Source organism: Piliocolobus tephrosceles, chromosome 1 (assembly GCF_002776525.5).
Source record: "Piliocolobus tephrosceles isolate RC106 chromosome 1, ASM277652v3, whole genome shotgun sequence".
NCBI lineage: Eukaryota > Metazoa > Chordata > Mammalia > Primates > Cercopithecidae > Piliocolobus > Piliocolobus tephrosceles.
In genome coordinates this window covers 186146765-186162370 of record NC_045434.1, presented here as the reverse complement: position 1 = coordinate 186162370, position 15606 = coordinate 186146765, and the positions used below count along the sequence as shown (strand labels likewise).

At 44.6% G+C, this 15606-nt stretch overlaps 1 protein-coding gene across 2 annotated transcripts in view; it reads left to right on the top strand.

The window, feature by feature from the left end:
- The window catches only part of THRAP3 (thyroid hormone receptor associated protein 3), a 49808-nt gene that overhangs the window by 10904 nt on the left and 23298 nt on the right, over positions 1-15606 (top strand). For both annotated transcript variants that reach the window (XM_026455700.1, XM_026455699.1), the window contains exon 2: positions 15409-15576. In XM_026455700.1, the coding sequence (XP_026311485.1) occupies positions 15440-15576 (137 nt within the window). In that variant the 5' untranslated portion in view covers positions 15409-15439. The remainder of the gene's footprint in view (positions 1-15408; positions 15577-15606) is intronic.

Here is a 15606-nt window from a genome sequence, read left to right as displayed (position 1 = left end):
GCCCCAAATAAAAATTTGTGGTTTATTCAGTAGGAGCCTTAGTTTTGGTAAATTTCTCTCATTTAGGGAACCTGAACACTTGTTTGGCAGCGGTTATGTTTTTCAGCTTCTTACCTACTAGTGGCATCGAGAAGGATCAGTTCCACCCAATTCCAGGGGTATTGATACTTTGCAGGGAGAAGAAAGAGGAAAGAAAGTAATTAGTAATAGTCAAACAGGAGGCCAGAGCAACTTCTTTTGTTATTTGTTAACTGATACTAGGGCTTGAAAGGAGGTAAGTCAAAAAGAGATAGGATGGGCTCCCTGCTGGGTAGATGGGAGCCCATATTCCCTGCACCTACTCACAGAATACCGGGCATCCAGGGGCTTTCGGAGACTGAGCTCTGTTAGAACAGGTCTGTTTTACAACTGGGAATCCAAAACATCCAAAGTGAATAGCAGTACTGTTAGAAAGGAATTACCCTAGGCCAGGCATGGTGACTCACTCCTGTAATCCCAGCACTTTGGGGGGCCAAGGCAGGTGGATCACTTGAGGCCAGGAGTTCAAGACCAGCCTGGCCAATATGGTGAAACCCCATCTCTACTGAAAATACAAGAATTAGCTGGGTGTGGTAGCACACGGCTGTAATCCCAGCTACTCAGGAGGCTGAGGCATGAGAATCACTTGAACCCAAGAGGTGAAGGTTATAGTGAGCCGAGATCGTGTGTCACTGTGCTCTAGCCTGAGCAACAGTGCGAGACTCTGTCTCAAAAGAAAGGAATTACCCTTTTCTTACCCATTTTCTTGCATTGAAGATGACAGAAAAAAGGTCAGCATCTTTTTTTTCTATACAGTTTAGTATGAATTTTGTGAGAAACAGATGACTCAGTGTACTTTTTTTATCATCCAAAGAAATATTAGACTAGGGCCGGGCACGGTGGCTCAAGCCTGTAATCCCAGCACTTTGGGAGGCCGAGACGGGCGGATCACGAGGTCAGGAGATCGAGACCATCCTGGCTAACTCGGTGAAACCCCGTCTCTACTAAAAAATACAAAAAATTAGCCGGGCGAGGTGGCGGGCGCCTGTAGTCCCAGCTACTCGGGAGGCTGAGCTAGGAGAATGGTGTAAACCCGGGAGGCGGAGCTTGCGGTGAGCTGAGATCCGGCCACTGCACTCCCGCCCGGGCGACAGAGCGAGACTCTGTCTCAAAAAAAAAAAAAAAAGAAATATTAGACTAGAAAAGGAAGAACAGAGATCGACATTTTGGACATTTTGGAGGGCTTGGAATTGAACCTCTATGGATAAGAGCTGGTCCAGTATTTGTTACATTGGCAGTGTTATGCCAGGCTTGCCATTCCTTAATTGCTGTATTTTAAAGTACTTCAGAGGTTATTTTTGGGGAAACTGTTTTGTTTTTAAGGATAGACCCATCTTGCTCTGTTGCCCAGGCTGGAGTGCAATGAGACAATGGTAGCTCACTGCCGCCTTGAACTCCTGGGCTCAAGCAATACTCCTGGTCTCAGCCTCATAGTATGTGGGACCATAGACACAAACCACTGTGCCCAGGAGAGAAACTTCTTAATAGCTACTTAGAAAAGTAATCCGTGGCCGGACGCGGTGGCTCACGCCTGTAATCCCAGCACTTTGGGAGGCTGAGGCAGGCAGATCACGGGGTCAGGAGATTGAGACCATGCTGGCTAACAGGACGAAACCCCGTCTCTACTAAAAATAAAAAAAATTAGCCAGACGCGGTGGCGGGTGCCTGTAGTCCCACCTACTCGGGAGGCTGAGCTAGGAGAATGGTGTGAACCTGGGAGGCGGAGGTTGCAGTGAGCTGAGATCGCGCCACTGCACTCCAGCCTAGGCGACAGAGCGAGACTCCGTCTCAAAAAAAAAAAAAAAAAAGAAAAGTAATCCGTGTGTGCAAAATGAGTTAAATTTTTTTTTTTTTTTTTTCCGAGATGGAGTCTCCCTTTATCTGTCACCCAGGCGGGAGTGCAGTGGTGCATTCTCAGCTCACTGCAAGCTCCACCTCCCAGGTTCAGGCAATTCTCCTGCCTCAGCCTCCCAAGTAGCTGGGACTACAGGTGCCCGCCACCACACCTGGCTAATTTTTGTATTTTTAGTAGAGATGTGGTTTCACCATGTTGGCCAGGGTGGCCTCAAACTCCTGGCCTTAGGTGATCCACCTGCCTCGGACTCCAAAAGTGCTGGGATTACAGGTGTGAGCCACCGTGCCCAGCCAAGTTAGTTTTTTAATCTGGAGAAAACAATACACAGAATTGGGTGTTTTGTCTCGGCAGTTATCTTGACAAGAACTAAGGACCAAGTATTGTTTCTCCTGAGGGCATGGACTTCACTGGCATCCCTTAACCCTCTGGTTTCTGAACATACAGGAGTCTTTTTGCTGGTTTTTTTTTTTTTTTTTTTTGGTGAAATTTGCCAAGCTGGTTCCACTGGTTACCCAGATGCCAAACAAACAGTTGAAGTGTGCTCACGTTTTTTACAGTGGATTTTGGACACCATAGAGTTAGAAGCTGTAGCCTTTTGGGGTTGCTAATGAAAAAGAGTAATTTATTATGTATTTTCTCCCCTCTCATGATAATTTTCTCAGTGGTTATGAAGTATTCTCATGTAAAAAAACAAGTTGATGGAACAGCCTCCACTGGGAATGACATTTTGACTACTTCAAGTCCTGCAATTGGGAGAGAGTTTAAGTTTGTACTTTGGAGCTAGCTTTAGATGTGTTTGAGTTTGAATCAGAATGTTATTTGCTGTAAATGATTCTCTTTTTAGATGTATTTGCAGAGCACGCACGTGGAAAAGCACATAACCCAGGCTCTTGTGCAGTGGAGCAATGATTGCTCACTGCAGCCTGGACCTGGGCCCAAGCCATCCTCCTACCTCAGCCTCCCAGGTAGCTGGGACTACAGGAGCTCACCATCATGCCCAGATAATTTATTTATTTATTTTAAATCCTTTGTAAAGACAGGGTCTCACTGTGTTGCCCAGGCTGGTTCGAAATCCGGGGCTCAAGCAGTCCTACCCCCTCAGCCTCCCAAAGTGCTGGGATTACAGGTGTGAGCCACTATGCAAGGCTGCATGTCTCTTTTTTTAAATAAAGAACATCTTTTTTAAGGAGGAAAATACAGGAAAGGAGCTGCAGAAACTGGCTCTATCTATCCACACTTGTTAGGATTTTGACCAGGAATACAGTTTGCCTGTAGAGTATTGATAATGTTTGAAGCTGGATAATGGAAACACTTGGGTTCCCTATACTGTTCTTTCTACTTTTGTGTGTGTTTGAATCAATACTTCTATAATAATAAAATAAACATCAGGCTGGGCACGTTGGCTCATGCCTGTAATCCTAGCAATTTGGAAAGCTGAGGAGGGAGGATTGCTTGAGTCCAGGAGTTTGAAACCAGCTTGGGCAACACGGCGAGACCCTGTCTCTACAAAAATACAAAAAGTTAACCAGCTGTAGTAGCACGTGCCGGTAGTCCCAGCTACTCAGGAGGCTGAGGTGGGAGGATCGGTTGAGCCAGCCAGGGAGGTTGAGGCTGCAGTGAGTTATAATCGAGCCACTGCACTCCAGTCTGAACAACAGAGTGAGACCCTGACACGCGCACGCGCGCTTCCGCAGCTATAAGACAGGCCCTTTTAAACCTTTAACGTCATGAAAAGACAAAGTAGTTTTACTATGAGAAGATTTCCAAAATGGACATGGACTTTAAATACAGTTCTATTTATTTAGTTTTTGTTTGTTTGTTTGTTTGTTTTTTGTTGTTTGAGACAGAGTTTTGCTCTTGTTGCCCAGGCTGGAGTGCAATGGCGTAATCTCAGCTCACTGCAACCTCTGCCTCCTGGGTTCAAGCGATTCTCTTGCCTCAGCCTCCTGAGTAGCTGAGATTACAGGCATGCACCACCATGCCTAGCAAATTTTTTATTTTTAGTAGAGACGGGGTTTCTCCACGTTGGTCAAGCTAGTCTCGAACTCGCGACCTCAGGTGATCCGCTCACCTCGACCTCCCAAAGTGCTGAGATTACAGGTGTGAGCCACTGCGCCTGGCCAGGTTTTTTTAATATCAGAAAAAAAAGCAGGTAGATGTTTGATTTCATATTAAAAATAGAATAATCTACACAATTCATGGAATGCTTTTTTTTTTTTTAGAATAATGGGGGAGAAATCTCTGCCTAGAAAAATTAAGAAGCAAGTGCTCCTGTCCTTTTTTCGCGTCTCATCTCCCTCCTTCTCCTGTTCTGTTCCTTTCCTGTTCCTCCTCCTCCTTCTGTTCCTTTCCTGTTAGCTTCTTTCTGCTCTGCAGAGATAACCACTGATAAGAGTTTGCTGTATGTCTTTCTGTAGATATGTCTTATACGTACATCTGTACCTACAGATTTCATTTTTTTTTTTTTTTCTGAGGCGGAGTCTTGTTCTGTCGCCCAGGCTGGAGCGCAGTGGTTGGATCTCGGCTCACTGCAAGCTCAGCCTCCCGAGTAGCTGGGACTACAGGCGTCCGCCACCTCGCCCGGCTAGTTTTTTTGTATTTTTTTAGTAGAGACAGGGTTTCACCGTGTTAGCTAGGATGGTCTCGATCTCCTGACCTCCCGTCTCGGCTTCCTGATCCGCCCGTCTCGGCCTCCCAAAGTGCTGGGATTACAGGCTTGAGCCACTGCACCTGGCCTGGATTTCATATTTTTAAAGTAAGTTCTACCAAATTCCACAGAATTCAGTATTTAAAGTTTTAAGAATTTGAGTACCAAATTCCAGAATAATTTTGTTTTAATAACACAAGCAAACCCCCCCCCCCCCCCCCAGATATAGTCTCATTTTGTTGTCCAGGCTGGAACGCAGTGGTATAAGCTTGGCTCCCTACAACCTCCTCCTCCCGAGTTCAAGCGATTCTCCTGCCTCAGCCTCCTGAGTAGCTGGGATTACAGGCACGCACCAACACACCCGGCTAATTTTTGTATTTTTAGTGGAGATGGGGTTTCACCATGTTGGTTAGGCTAGTCTCAAACTCCTGACCTCGTGATCTTGCCTGCCCTGGCCTCCCAGAGTGCTGGGATTACAGGCATGAGCCACCACGCCCAGGCTTTTTCTTGTCTTTTTTTTTTTTTTTTTTTGAGATGGAGTCTCTTTCTGTCGCACAGGCTGGAGTGTAGTGTGATCTCGGCTCACTGCAACCTCCACCTCCCAAGCTGAAGCAATTCTGCCTCAGCCTCCCTAGTAGTTGGGATCACAGACGCATAGCACCGCATCCGGCTAATTTTTGTATTTTTAGTAGAGACAGGGTTTCTCCATGTTGGTCAGGTTGGTCTCAAACTCCCGACCTCCGGTGATCCGCCTGCCTCGGCTTCCCAAAGTGCTGGGATTACAGGCGTGAGCCACCGTGCCTGGCCTCATTTTTGTATTTTTAATAGACACAGGGTTTTACCATGTTGGCCAGGCTGTTCTGGAACTCCTGACCTCAAGTAATTCACCCCCTTTGGCCTCCCAGAGTGCTGGGGTTACAGGCATGAGCCACTGCATCTGGCCCTGGATAATTTTTTTATATTTTATTTTTTTGTAGAGACAGGGTCTTGCCATGTTGTCCAGGCTGGCCTTGAACTTCTGGATTGAAAAGCAAGCCTCCTTAGTCTCCCAAAGTGCTGGGATTTCAGGTTTGAGTCACCACACCCAGCCTATATCTTTCAAATTTTTAAACAGTAAAATAACCATTCTCTCCAGAGAGACATCACCCCCACTTTTTAGGAGAGTACCCAGTGCACATGTGGATTTTTGTTTTCTATAAATTTAAGACCTTAGAATTGAAATTAGTATTTACTGACTTACCTTACTTAGTAACTTGAGAGCCACTTAATAGCAGAGTACATGTCATAAAGGGGTCTCTGATTTGATTTCTTCAGGGGTGGGGTGGAGTATGAAGCCTTGGCAGAGCGTTACTCTAGAGATACCACAGCTGCCCTCTATTCTGTTTCTGTGTCTGTTTTACTCAGGAGAGGATGATCTCCAGGGAAAAGAGTAAAATAGTAAACATGTTTCATATTTCACTTGAGCTCAGCTTTCCTCCCATAACTATCCAGAGGCATTCAGAACACAAGTCAGGCCCACTGCTTTGTCTCAAACGCTTTATGGGTAGTGGTATTTCTTTCTTGGTATTTTTGTCTGTCTTATCTCTATAAGTTTATGGCTTGTTCACTAAGAATGTCCTACTTCTTCCCTTTAATGACTGTTGAAAGCGTGGCTCTCTTGACTGGATGTTGGCAGTGAAGTTTTGTTGAAACGTGACACTAGTAAATGAAGTGTGTCTCCCTAACAAGATCAGTTTGGTCTTCTGTGCCTTTGAATAAGGTGTGGAAGGGATGAGAATGATCTCAGTTTCTAGGTTAGCAGAGCTGTGATACATGCATAACTTTATTCCTTGGCTCTATTGTTAATATTTGATAAACTGATTTTTAAAATTATTGTTCCTTATGTGGTGAAGAGAATTGAGATTGAAGAGGAAGTGTGAGTGTGTTTACTCATTTAGCAAGTACAAAGTGTCCACTCTGTGGCTCAATGCAAAGCACTGAAGATGAAATGGAGAACAAATCAGATGTGGTCTCTGGTTCTTTTTGTAGCCTCCTGGGTTTGGTATCCTGAATTGTTAAACTCATTTAGTTAACTCTTTTGTGTTACCTAACAGTCATCAAATGTAGCATTATCTAATCTGGGAAAGCATGCTATCTTCTCAGCAGAGATTTCGTCCTGAGGTCTGGTTGAGGGATAAGGAGTGCAGGCTCACATGGGGTCAGTTCTCAGGAACTTTCCCCATTCTTTTAAGATGAGAAAATCTCAGTAGACATCTCAATAAAGTCCCACACCTTCTCATTATAAAAATAGTCAACAAAGTAGAAGGGAATTTCGTCAATATGATAAAGGGCATCTATGAAAAATTTACGGCTAACATCATACTTAAAGGTGCAAGACTGAACACTTTCTCCTTAAGATGAGGAACAAGACCAAGACAAGGTTGTCCACTGTCACCATTTTATTTACCATTGTGTAGTAGACATTCCAGCCAGAGCAATAAGGCAAGAAAATGAAACACGAGGCATTTAAATTGGTAAAGAAGAAGTAAAATCATCTCTTTTTGCAGATGGTATAATATTAAATAGAAAAACCTAAGGATTCTACTAAAAACCAATTAGAGCTAATAAATGAATTTAGCAAGGTTGTAGGTACAAGATCAATATACAAAAATGAGGCCAGGCGTGGTGGCTCATACTTGTAATCCCAGCACTTTGGGAGGCCGAAGTGGCAGATCATTTGAGGTCAGGCCTGGCCAACATAGCAAAACCCCATCTCTATTAAAAATACAAAAAAATTAGCTGGGTGTGGTGGTGTGCACCTGTGATCCCAGCTACTGGGGAGGCTGAGGCAGGAGAATTGCCTGAACCCGGGAGGTGGAGGCTGCAGTGTCAAGATCAGGCCACTGCACTCCAGCCTGGGCAACAGAGCAAGACTCCATGTCAAAAAAAGTAAAAAGACAGTGTGTGTATATATATATACACACACACAAAATGAGCTGTATTTCTATACAGTAGCAATGAACAATAAGAAAATGAAGCTGTTAACAAGTGAAAATGAATTGTAATTTCATTTCCAGTTGCATCAAAATAATATAGGAATAAATTTAACAAAGGCCAGTGTAAAACTTATATTCAGAAAACTGTGAAACATTGTGGAAAGCACATTTCATGTTCATGGAATTGGAAGATTTACTACTGTTAAGATGGCAGTATTCTCCAAATTGATCTACAGATTCAGCACACACTCTGTCAAAAATCCAGATGGTCTTTTTGCAGAAATTGGCATGCTGATTCTAAATTCATATGGACATGTACCCAGAATAGCCAAAACTCTTTTGAAAAAGAGAAAAGTTGGAGGATTCACATTTTTTGATTTTAAAATGTAGCTACAGTAATTAAGACTGTGGTATTGACATAAGGAGAGACAAGTCAGTAGAGTAAAATTGAGAGTTCGGAAATGAATCCTTACATTTATAATTAATTGGGCTTTTTTTTTTTTTTTTTTGAGATGGAGTTTCGCTCTTGTCACCCAGGCTGGAGTGCAATGGCGTGATCTCGGCTCACTGCAACCTTCACCTCCCAGGTTCAAGTGATTCTCCTACCTCAGCCTCCTGAGTAGCTGGGACTACAGGCACGCACCACCACGCCCAACTAATTTTTGTATTCTTAGTAGAGACGAGGTTTCATCATATTGGCCAGGCTGGTCTCAATTTCTTGACCTCCTGATCCACCCACCTCGGCCTCCCAAAGTGCTGAGATTACAGGCTTGAGCCATTGCGTGGGGCCAATTAATTGGTTTTTGACAAGGGTACCAGGACAATTCAGTGGGGAAAGACTAGTCTTTTTTTTTCCCCCTTTGAGATGGAGTTTCACTCTTATTGCCCAGGCTGGAGTGCAACGGCATAAGAATAGTCTTTTCAACAAGTGGTGCTAGGACATCTAGATAGCCATATGCACAACAATCAAGTTGGACTAGGTGTGGTGGCTCACGCCTGTAATCCCAACACTTTGGGAGGCCGAGATGGGTGGATTGCTTGAGCCCAAGAGTTTGAGACCAGTCTGGACAACATGGGGAGACCCCGTCTCTACAAAATACAAGTATTAGCCAGGCATGGTGGCACATGCCTGTAGTCCCTGCTACTCAGGAGACTGGGTTGGGTGGATCACTTGAGCCTAGGAGGTTGAGGCTGCAGTGAGTTGAGATTGCACTACTATACTCCAGCCTGAACGACAGAGTGAAACCCTGTCTCTAAATAAATAAATAAAGTTGGACCCTTACTTTACACCATTCATAAAAATTAAATCATGATGGATCATAGACCTACATAGAGCTAAAACTAGAAAACTCTTACAAGAAAACCTAGGAGTAAATCTGTGACCTTGGGTTAGACAAAACCTGCTTAGACATGACACACAAAGTACAAGCAACAAAAGAAAAATAGAGTTCATCAGAGTAAAAAACAAAATGTGTTTCAAAGGACAGCATCAAGAAAGTGTAAAGCTGGGCATGGTGGCTCATGCCTGTAATTCCAGCACTTTGGGAGGCTGAGACAGGCAGATCACCTGAGGTCAGGAGTTCGAGACCAGCCTGATCAACATGGTGAAACCCCGTCTCTATTAAAAATACAAAAATGAGCTGGGTGTGGTGTTGCACCTCTGTAATCCCAGCTACTCGGGAGGCTGAGGCAGGAGAATCACTTGAACCCGGGAGGTGGAGGTTGCAATGAGCCCAGATCATGCCACTGCACTCCAGCCTGGGAAATAGAGGGAGACTCCGTCTCAAAAAACATAAAAAAAAGAAAGTGAAAAGAAAACAAGAAAACCTACAAAATGGGAGAAAATATTTGCAAGTCATACATCTAACAAGGGACTTGTATCCACCTTGGCCTCCCAGGAAGTGCTGGGATTACAGGCGTGAGCCACCGCACCCAGCCTCGTATTTATTTTATTTATTTAATTTATTTGTTTTTTTTGAGATGGATTCCGCTCTGTCACCCAGGCTGGAGTGCAGTGGTGTACAGGCGGCTGCCACCACACCTGGCTGCTTTTTGTATATTCAGTAGAGATAGGGTTTCACCATGTTGGTTAGGCTGGTCTCAAACTCCTGACCTCAAGTGATCCACCCGCTTCAGCCTCCCAAAGTGCTGGGATTACAAGTGTGAGCCACCACGCCTGGCTCACATTTATTTATTTATGTTTTATTTTGGAGACAGATACGTGCTTTGTCTCCCAGGCTGGAGTGCAGTGGCACAAAAATGGCTCACTGCATCTTCAACCTCCTGGGCTCAAGCATTCCTCCTGCCTCAGTCTCCCAAGTAGCTGCGACTGTGGGCATGCACCACCATGCCTGGCTTTATAAATTTATGGTCAGTTGGTTTTTGATAACGGTGAAAAACCAAATGAGTTTTTGTATTTATGGTCAATTGGATTTTTAAATAATAATAATAATAATAATTCTTCTTCTTCTTCTTCTTCTTATTTTTTGAGATGGAGTTTGGCTTTTGTTGTCCAAGCTGGAGTGCAGTGGCGCGATCTAGGCTCACTGCCATCTCCGCCCCACAGGTTCAAGCGATTCTCCTGCCTCAGCCTCCCAAGTATCTGGGATTACAGATTCCCGCCACCACACCCAGCTAATTTTTGTATATTTTTTTTTTTTTAGTAGAGAGGGGGTTTCACCATGTTGGCTACGCTGGTCTCGCCCTCCTGACCTCAGGTGATCCACCTGCCTCGGTGGCCTCTCCAAGTGCTGAATGGGATTACAGTCATGAGCCACTGTGCCCCCCCCCCCGCCCCCCTTTTTTTTTTTTGGGAGATGGAGTCCTGCCCTGTCGCCCAGGCTGGAGTGCACTGGCGTGATCTTGGCTCACTGCAACTTCCCCCTCCTGGATTCAAGTAATTCTCCCTGCCTCAGCTTCCCGAGTAACTGGGATTACAGGTGCCTGCCACCACGCTTGGCTAATTTTTGTATATTTAGTAGAGACGGGGTTTTGCCACGTTTGCCAGGCTGGTCTCAAATCCTGACCCCAGGTGATGTTCCTGCCTCGATCTCCCAAAGGACTAAGATCACAGGCGTGAGTCACTCCACCAGGCATCAATCGGGTTTTGACCATAAATGTAAGGATAAATTTTTTTTTTTTTTTTTTTTGAGACGGAGTCTTGCTCTATCGCCCAGGCTGGAGTGCAGTGGCCGGATCTCAGCTCACTGCAAGCTCCGCCTCCCGGGTTTACGCCATTCTCCTGCCTCAGCCTCCAGAGAAGCTGGGACTACAGGCGCCCGCCACCTCGCCTGGCTAGTTTTTTGTATTTTTTAGGAGAGATGGGGTTTCACGGTGTTAGCCAGGATGGTCTCGATCTCCTGACCTCGTGATCCGTCCGTCTCGGCCTCCCAAAGTGCTGGGATTACAGGCTTCAGCCACCGCGCCCGGCCAAGGATAAATTTTTTTAAACACAGTTGTGTTTTAAGTAAAACGCATCTGTTTTCAAGGACCATTGATCTGCTTGATAATTGGACAAGCGGTTTGAGTCAAGAAGACTTGGGCTTCTGAAAAGGATGATGGGTTTGTGCTACCCTCTCAAGTGGCTCTGCAGAATAGTTTGAAAATAAATTCTGGCTGGGCGCGGTGGCTCAAGCCTGTAATCCCAGCACTTTGGGAGGCCGAGACGGGCGGATCACGAGGTCAGGAGATGGAGACCATCCTGGCTAACACGGTGAAACCCCGTCTCTACTAAAAAATACAAAAAGCTAGCCGGGCGAGGTGGCAGGCGCCTGTAGCCTGTAGTCCCAGCTACTTGGGAGGCTGAGGCAGGAGAATGGCGTAAACCCGGAGGTGGAGCTGGCAGTGAGCTGAGATCCAGCCACTGCACTTCAGCCCGGGCGACGAGACTCCGTCTCAAAAAAAAAAAAAAAAGAAAGAAAATAAATTCTTTCTCCTAGTGACAGAATTATAGCTGAAATCATTTCAAAAGGCTATTGGAAATTCTGTCCTTGCGCCGTGCGCAGTGGCTCACGCCTGTAATCCCAGCACTTTGGGAGGCCAAGGCGGGCAGATCACGAGGTCAGGAGATTGAAACCATTCTGGCGAACACAGTGAAACCCCATCTCTACTAAAAATACAAAACATTAGCCAGGTGTGGTGGCGGGCGCCTGTAATTCCAGCTACTTGGGAGGCTGAGGCAGGAGAATCACTTGAACCCAGGTGGCAGAAGTTGCAATAAGCTGAGATTGTGCCATTGCACTCTAGCCTGGGCAATAAAAGCAAAACTCTGTCTCAAAAAATAAATAAAAATAAAATAAATTCGTAAATAAAATAATTAGTTGCAGTTCACATTAAAGAGGAAGCTCCGGGAATGGGGGTCGGGGGGCGTCATGATATTGCAGCTCTTGACTGCACTTTTGTCAGTTCTAGTAAGCTTAATATGTGCAGAATTGTTAAGTTTGTCTCTGTTTGTATTTATATGGCAGCTTTTCTTCATCTTAATGAAAATTAGCTTCTTAGTTTTCTGGTTTCTGAGTGTTGAATTGAGTGTCCTTTTCTACTAACTTGTTGCCCTTTTTTATTCTTTTAAAGTCTGATAATATCCACCTGTTGTGTAAGTCATCTAGATGGATTTTTATTTCTGACCCAAGTTAAAATAGAATGTTAGACAGTCTCTTACTAGGCAGACATAGATAGATATCCCTGAACTTGTGACAGAAATAAAGGTCTCCATTTGGCAAGAGTGAACCCAGAGAACCCCAAAATAATGCTTAAGACCAACTGAAAAAATGTATTTTTATTTTTAATATTCTCATTGTAAATTGTTTGTTTACACCTCCACCTCCCACTCCTGAGTAACTTACTCCTTCATTCTTACTTCATGTGGTGACACTACTGCCAAAAATAGCTCCAAATTGAAATATCTTTGACCTTGCTAGAGTTTGCAACAGTGTGATCTTTTTGGCAGGATTTAAACTGTGGGTTCTTGGCATCCTCATCTAGCAGTCTTTTACTCATCACCTTTTGTCTCTGACTTCCTGTTGGTTTCTCAGTCCTCCTCTAAATTATGTCTCTAAGATTTTGGTTGTTTCCCCAGTGAGCTGGAGCTATATAGCAGCTTCCTAGGCATTTTTTTGTCTTTCGGACAGTTCTTGAAATTCAAGTATTTTATTCAAATATAACAGAAATAAATACCACCGTTCAGTTTATCTGTATCTTGTCACCTTTACCAGATTGTAAACTTGGTAAGGGTGGACACTTGGCATTCATTGGTTCCACAAGTTCGTTAGTACCCCTTGTATGCCAGACACTGCTCTAGCAGACAGGCAATGTAACGTAGCGGTTAAATGTGCCAACAGTGAGGCTCGGTGGGGTGGCTCACGCGTGTAATCCAAGCACTTTGGGAGGCTGGGGCAGGAGGATCCATTGAGCTTAGAAGTTTGAGACCAGCCTGGGCAACATAGGGAGACTCCGTCTGAATGAATGAGTGAATAAGCGAGCCAATTGTGGTTTGGATTTTGGCAGTATGACCTTGGGCAAATTAATTACCCTCTCTATGCCTCAAAATTCTTATCTGTAAAATGGGATTAAAAATGCCCTCCTCGGCCGGGCGCGGTGGCTCAAGCCTGTAATCCCAGCACTTTGGGAGGCCGAGACGGACGGATCACGAGGTCAGGAGATCGAGACCATCCTGGCTAATATGGTGAAACCCCGTCTCTACTAAAAAATACAAAAAACTAGCCGGGCGAGGTGGCGGGCGCCTATAGTCCCAGCTACTCGGGAGGCTGAGGCAGGAGAATGGCATAAACCCGGGAGGCAGAGCTTGCAGTGAGCTGAGATCCGGCCACTGCACTCCAGCCCGGGCAACAGAGTGAGACTCCGTCTCAAAAAAAAAAAAAAAAAAAAGCCCTCCTCAAGGATAAATTGAATTAATAAAAACACTGGTTAAGCATTTGCTATTCTGGGTGTTGGGTATACAGCACTAAATAAGAAAGATGAGGTTTCTGTTGATATAGAGCTTACATTCTAATTAAAGACAGAATAGCAAGTAAACAAGATAGTTTACATACTGAGTTTTGCTCTGAAGAAACAAATAAGATATGTGCTGGACATAGAGAATGACTGGGTGGCTATTTTTGATTGGGTGGTCAGGGTGAACCTCTGAGGAGATAGCTTTTGAGCTGAGATCTTCAAATTCTGAGAGGTAGGAGGGGAGAAATATTTGATTATTATTTTCCCTTCATAGACAAGAGGTGACATTACTTGGCAGAATCTTGCTAGGCAGCGAACTGTGATAGAAAAGGCCCTGGAGTTTTGGCCTGGTTTGGCTATTAATTAGCTTTGTGATCTTTGACAGATTCCTTACTCTTACTGTCTTTGGTGGACATGTACTTTAGCACTTAGAGTTTTTACTGCTGGGAAGATGTCCAAGGCACTAATAGAGTATAAAGGAGAAGTGTACCTTGTAGACCAGGCGTTAACTTCTCAGGGCAACTTAGAGGTGCTCTTCTTTCCTGGACGGGGAGAAAAGGAAAAAGAGAATTTGTTTCTTGGTGAGAAAATGACCCTGAAAGTTAACTTTTTTTTTTTTTTTTTGAGATGTAGTTTCGCTCTTGTCACCTAGGCTGGAGTGCAGTGGTATGATCTCGGCACACTGCAATGTCCACCTCCTGGGTTCAAGCGATTCTCCTGTCTCAGCCTCCTGAGTAGCTGGGATTACAGCCGCCCGCCAGTACGCCCTGCTGATTTGTGGTATTTTTAGTAGAGATGGGGTTTCACCATGTTGGCCACGCTGGTCTCGAACTCCTGACCTCAGGTGATCAGCCCACCTCAGCCTCCCAAAGTGCTGGGATTACAGGCGTGAGCCACTGCGCCCTACTGATTCTTGTCTAATAAAGAGCTGGAACAAATTAAGGGTTCTTTAAAAATCAGTCATTTCATCTGTTTTTTAATGTTACTTTCTGTTTTTAAAGTTTATTTTATTTAAACAAGTTGTTTTTTTGTAGAGGTGGGGGAATCTTCCTTTGTTGGTTAGGCTGGTCTCAAAATCCTGGCCTCAGGCCATTCCCACCTTAGTCTCTAGAGTAGCTAAGACTACAGGCCCTTACCACCACATCCAGCTAATTTAAAAAATTTTTACTTTGTAGGCCAGGTGCGGTGGCTCACGCCTATAATCCCAGCACTTTGGGAGGCTGAGCCGGGCGGATCACCTGAGGTCGGTAGTTCAAGACCAGCCTTACCAACAAGGAGAAACCCTGCCTCTACTAAAAATACAAAAAGATTAGCTGGGCATGGTGGCACATGGTTGTAATCCCAGCTACTTGGGAGGCTGGGGCAGGAGAATTGCTTGAACCCGAGAGGCGGAGATTGCAGTGAGCTGAGATCGAGCCATTGTACTCCAGCCTGGACAACAAAAGCAAAACTCCATCTCAAAAAAAAAAAAAAATTTTTTTTTTTACTCTGTAGACACAGGATATTGCTATGTTGCCCAGGCTAGTCTTAAACACCTGGACTCAAACAGTCCTCCTGCCTTGGCCTCCCAATGCCCTGGGATTATAGGCGTGAGCCACCATGCTCAGCCACTTTTTTTTTTTTTTTTTTGGGAGATATGGTATTGCTCTTTCCTCCAGAGCTACAGTGCATTGGTGTGATCACAGCTTGCTGTAACTTTGCACTCCCTCCTGTCTTAGCCTCTCAAATAGCTAGTACTACAGGTACGCACTACTATGACTAATTTAAAAAAAATTTTTTTTTTGTAGATGTGGGGTCTTATTATGTTGCCCAGATTAAAAGAAAGGTGTTTTTAAAATGTCCAGAGGTCCACATTTGCAAAGGAACTCACTCATTTGTTCTAATGCATTTTCTTACATTAGGTGTGATTGAAAAGTGATCCTCTCTTCAGAGATGTCAAAAACAAACAAATCCAAGTCTGGATCTCGCTCTTCTCGCTCAAGATCTGCATCAAGATCTCGTTCTCGTTCATTTTCAAAGTCTCGGTCCCGAAGCCGATCTCTCTCTCGTTCAAGGAAGCGCAGGCTGAGGTAAGGGGGTGTGACTTTGTATATTGAGGT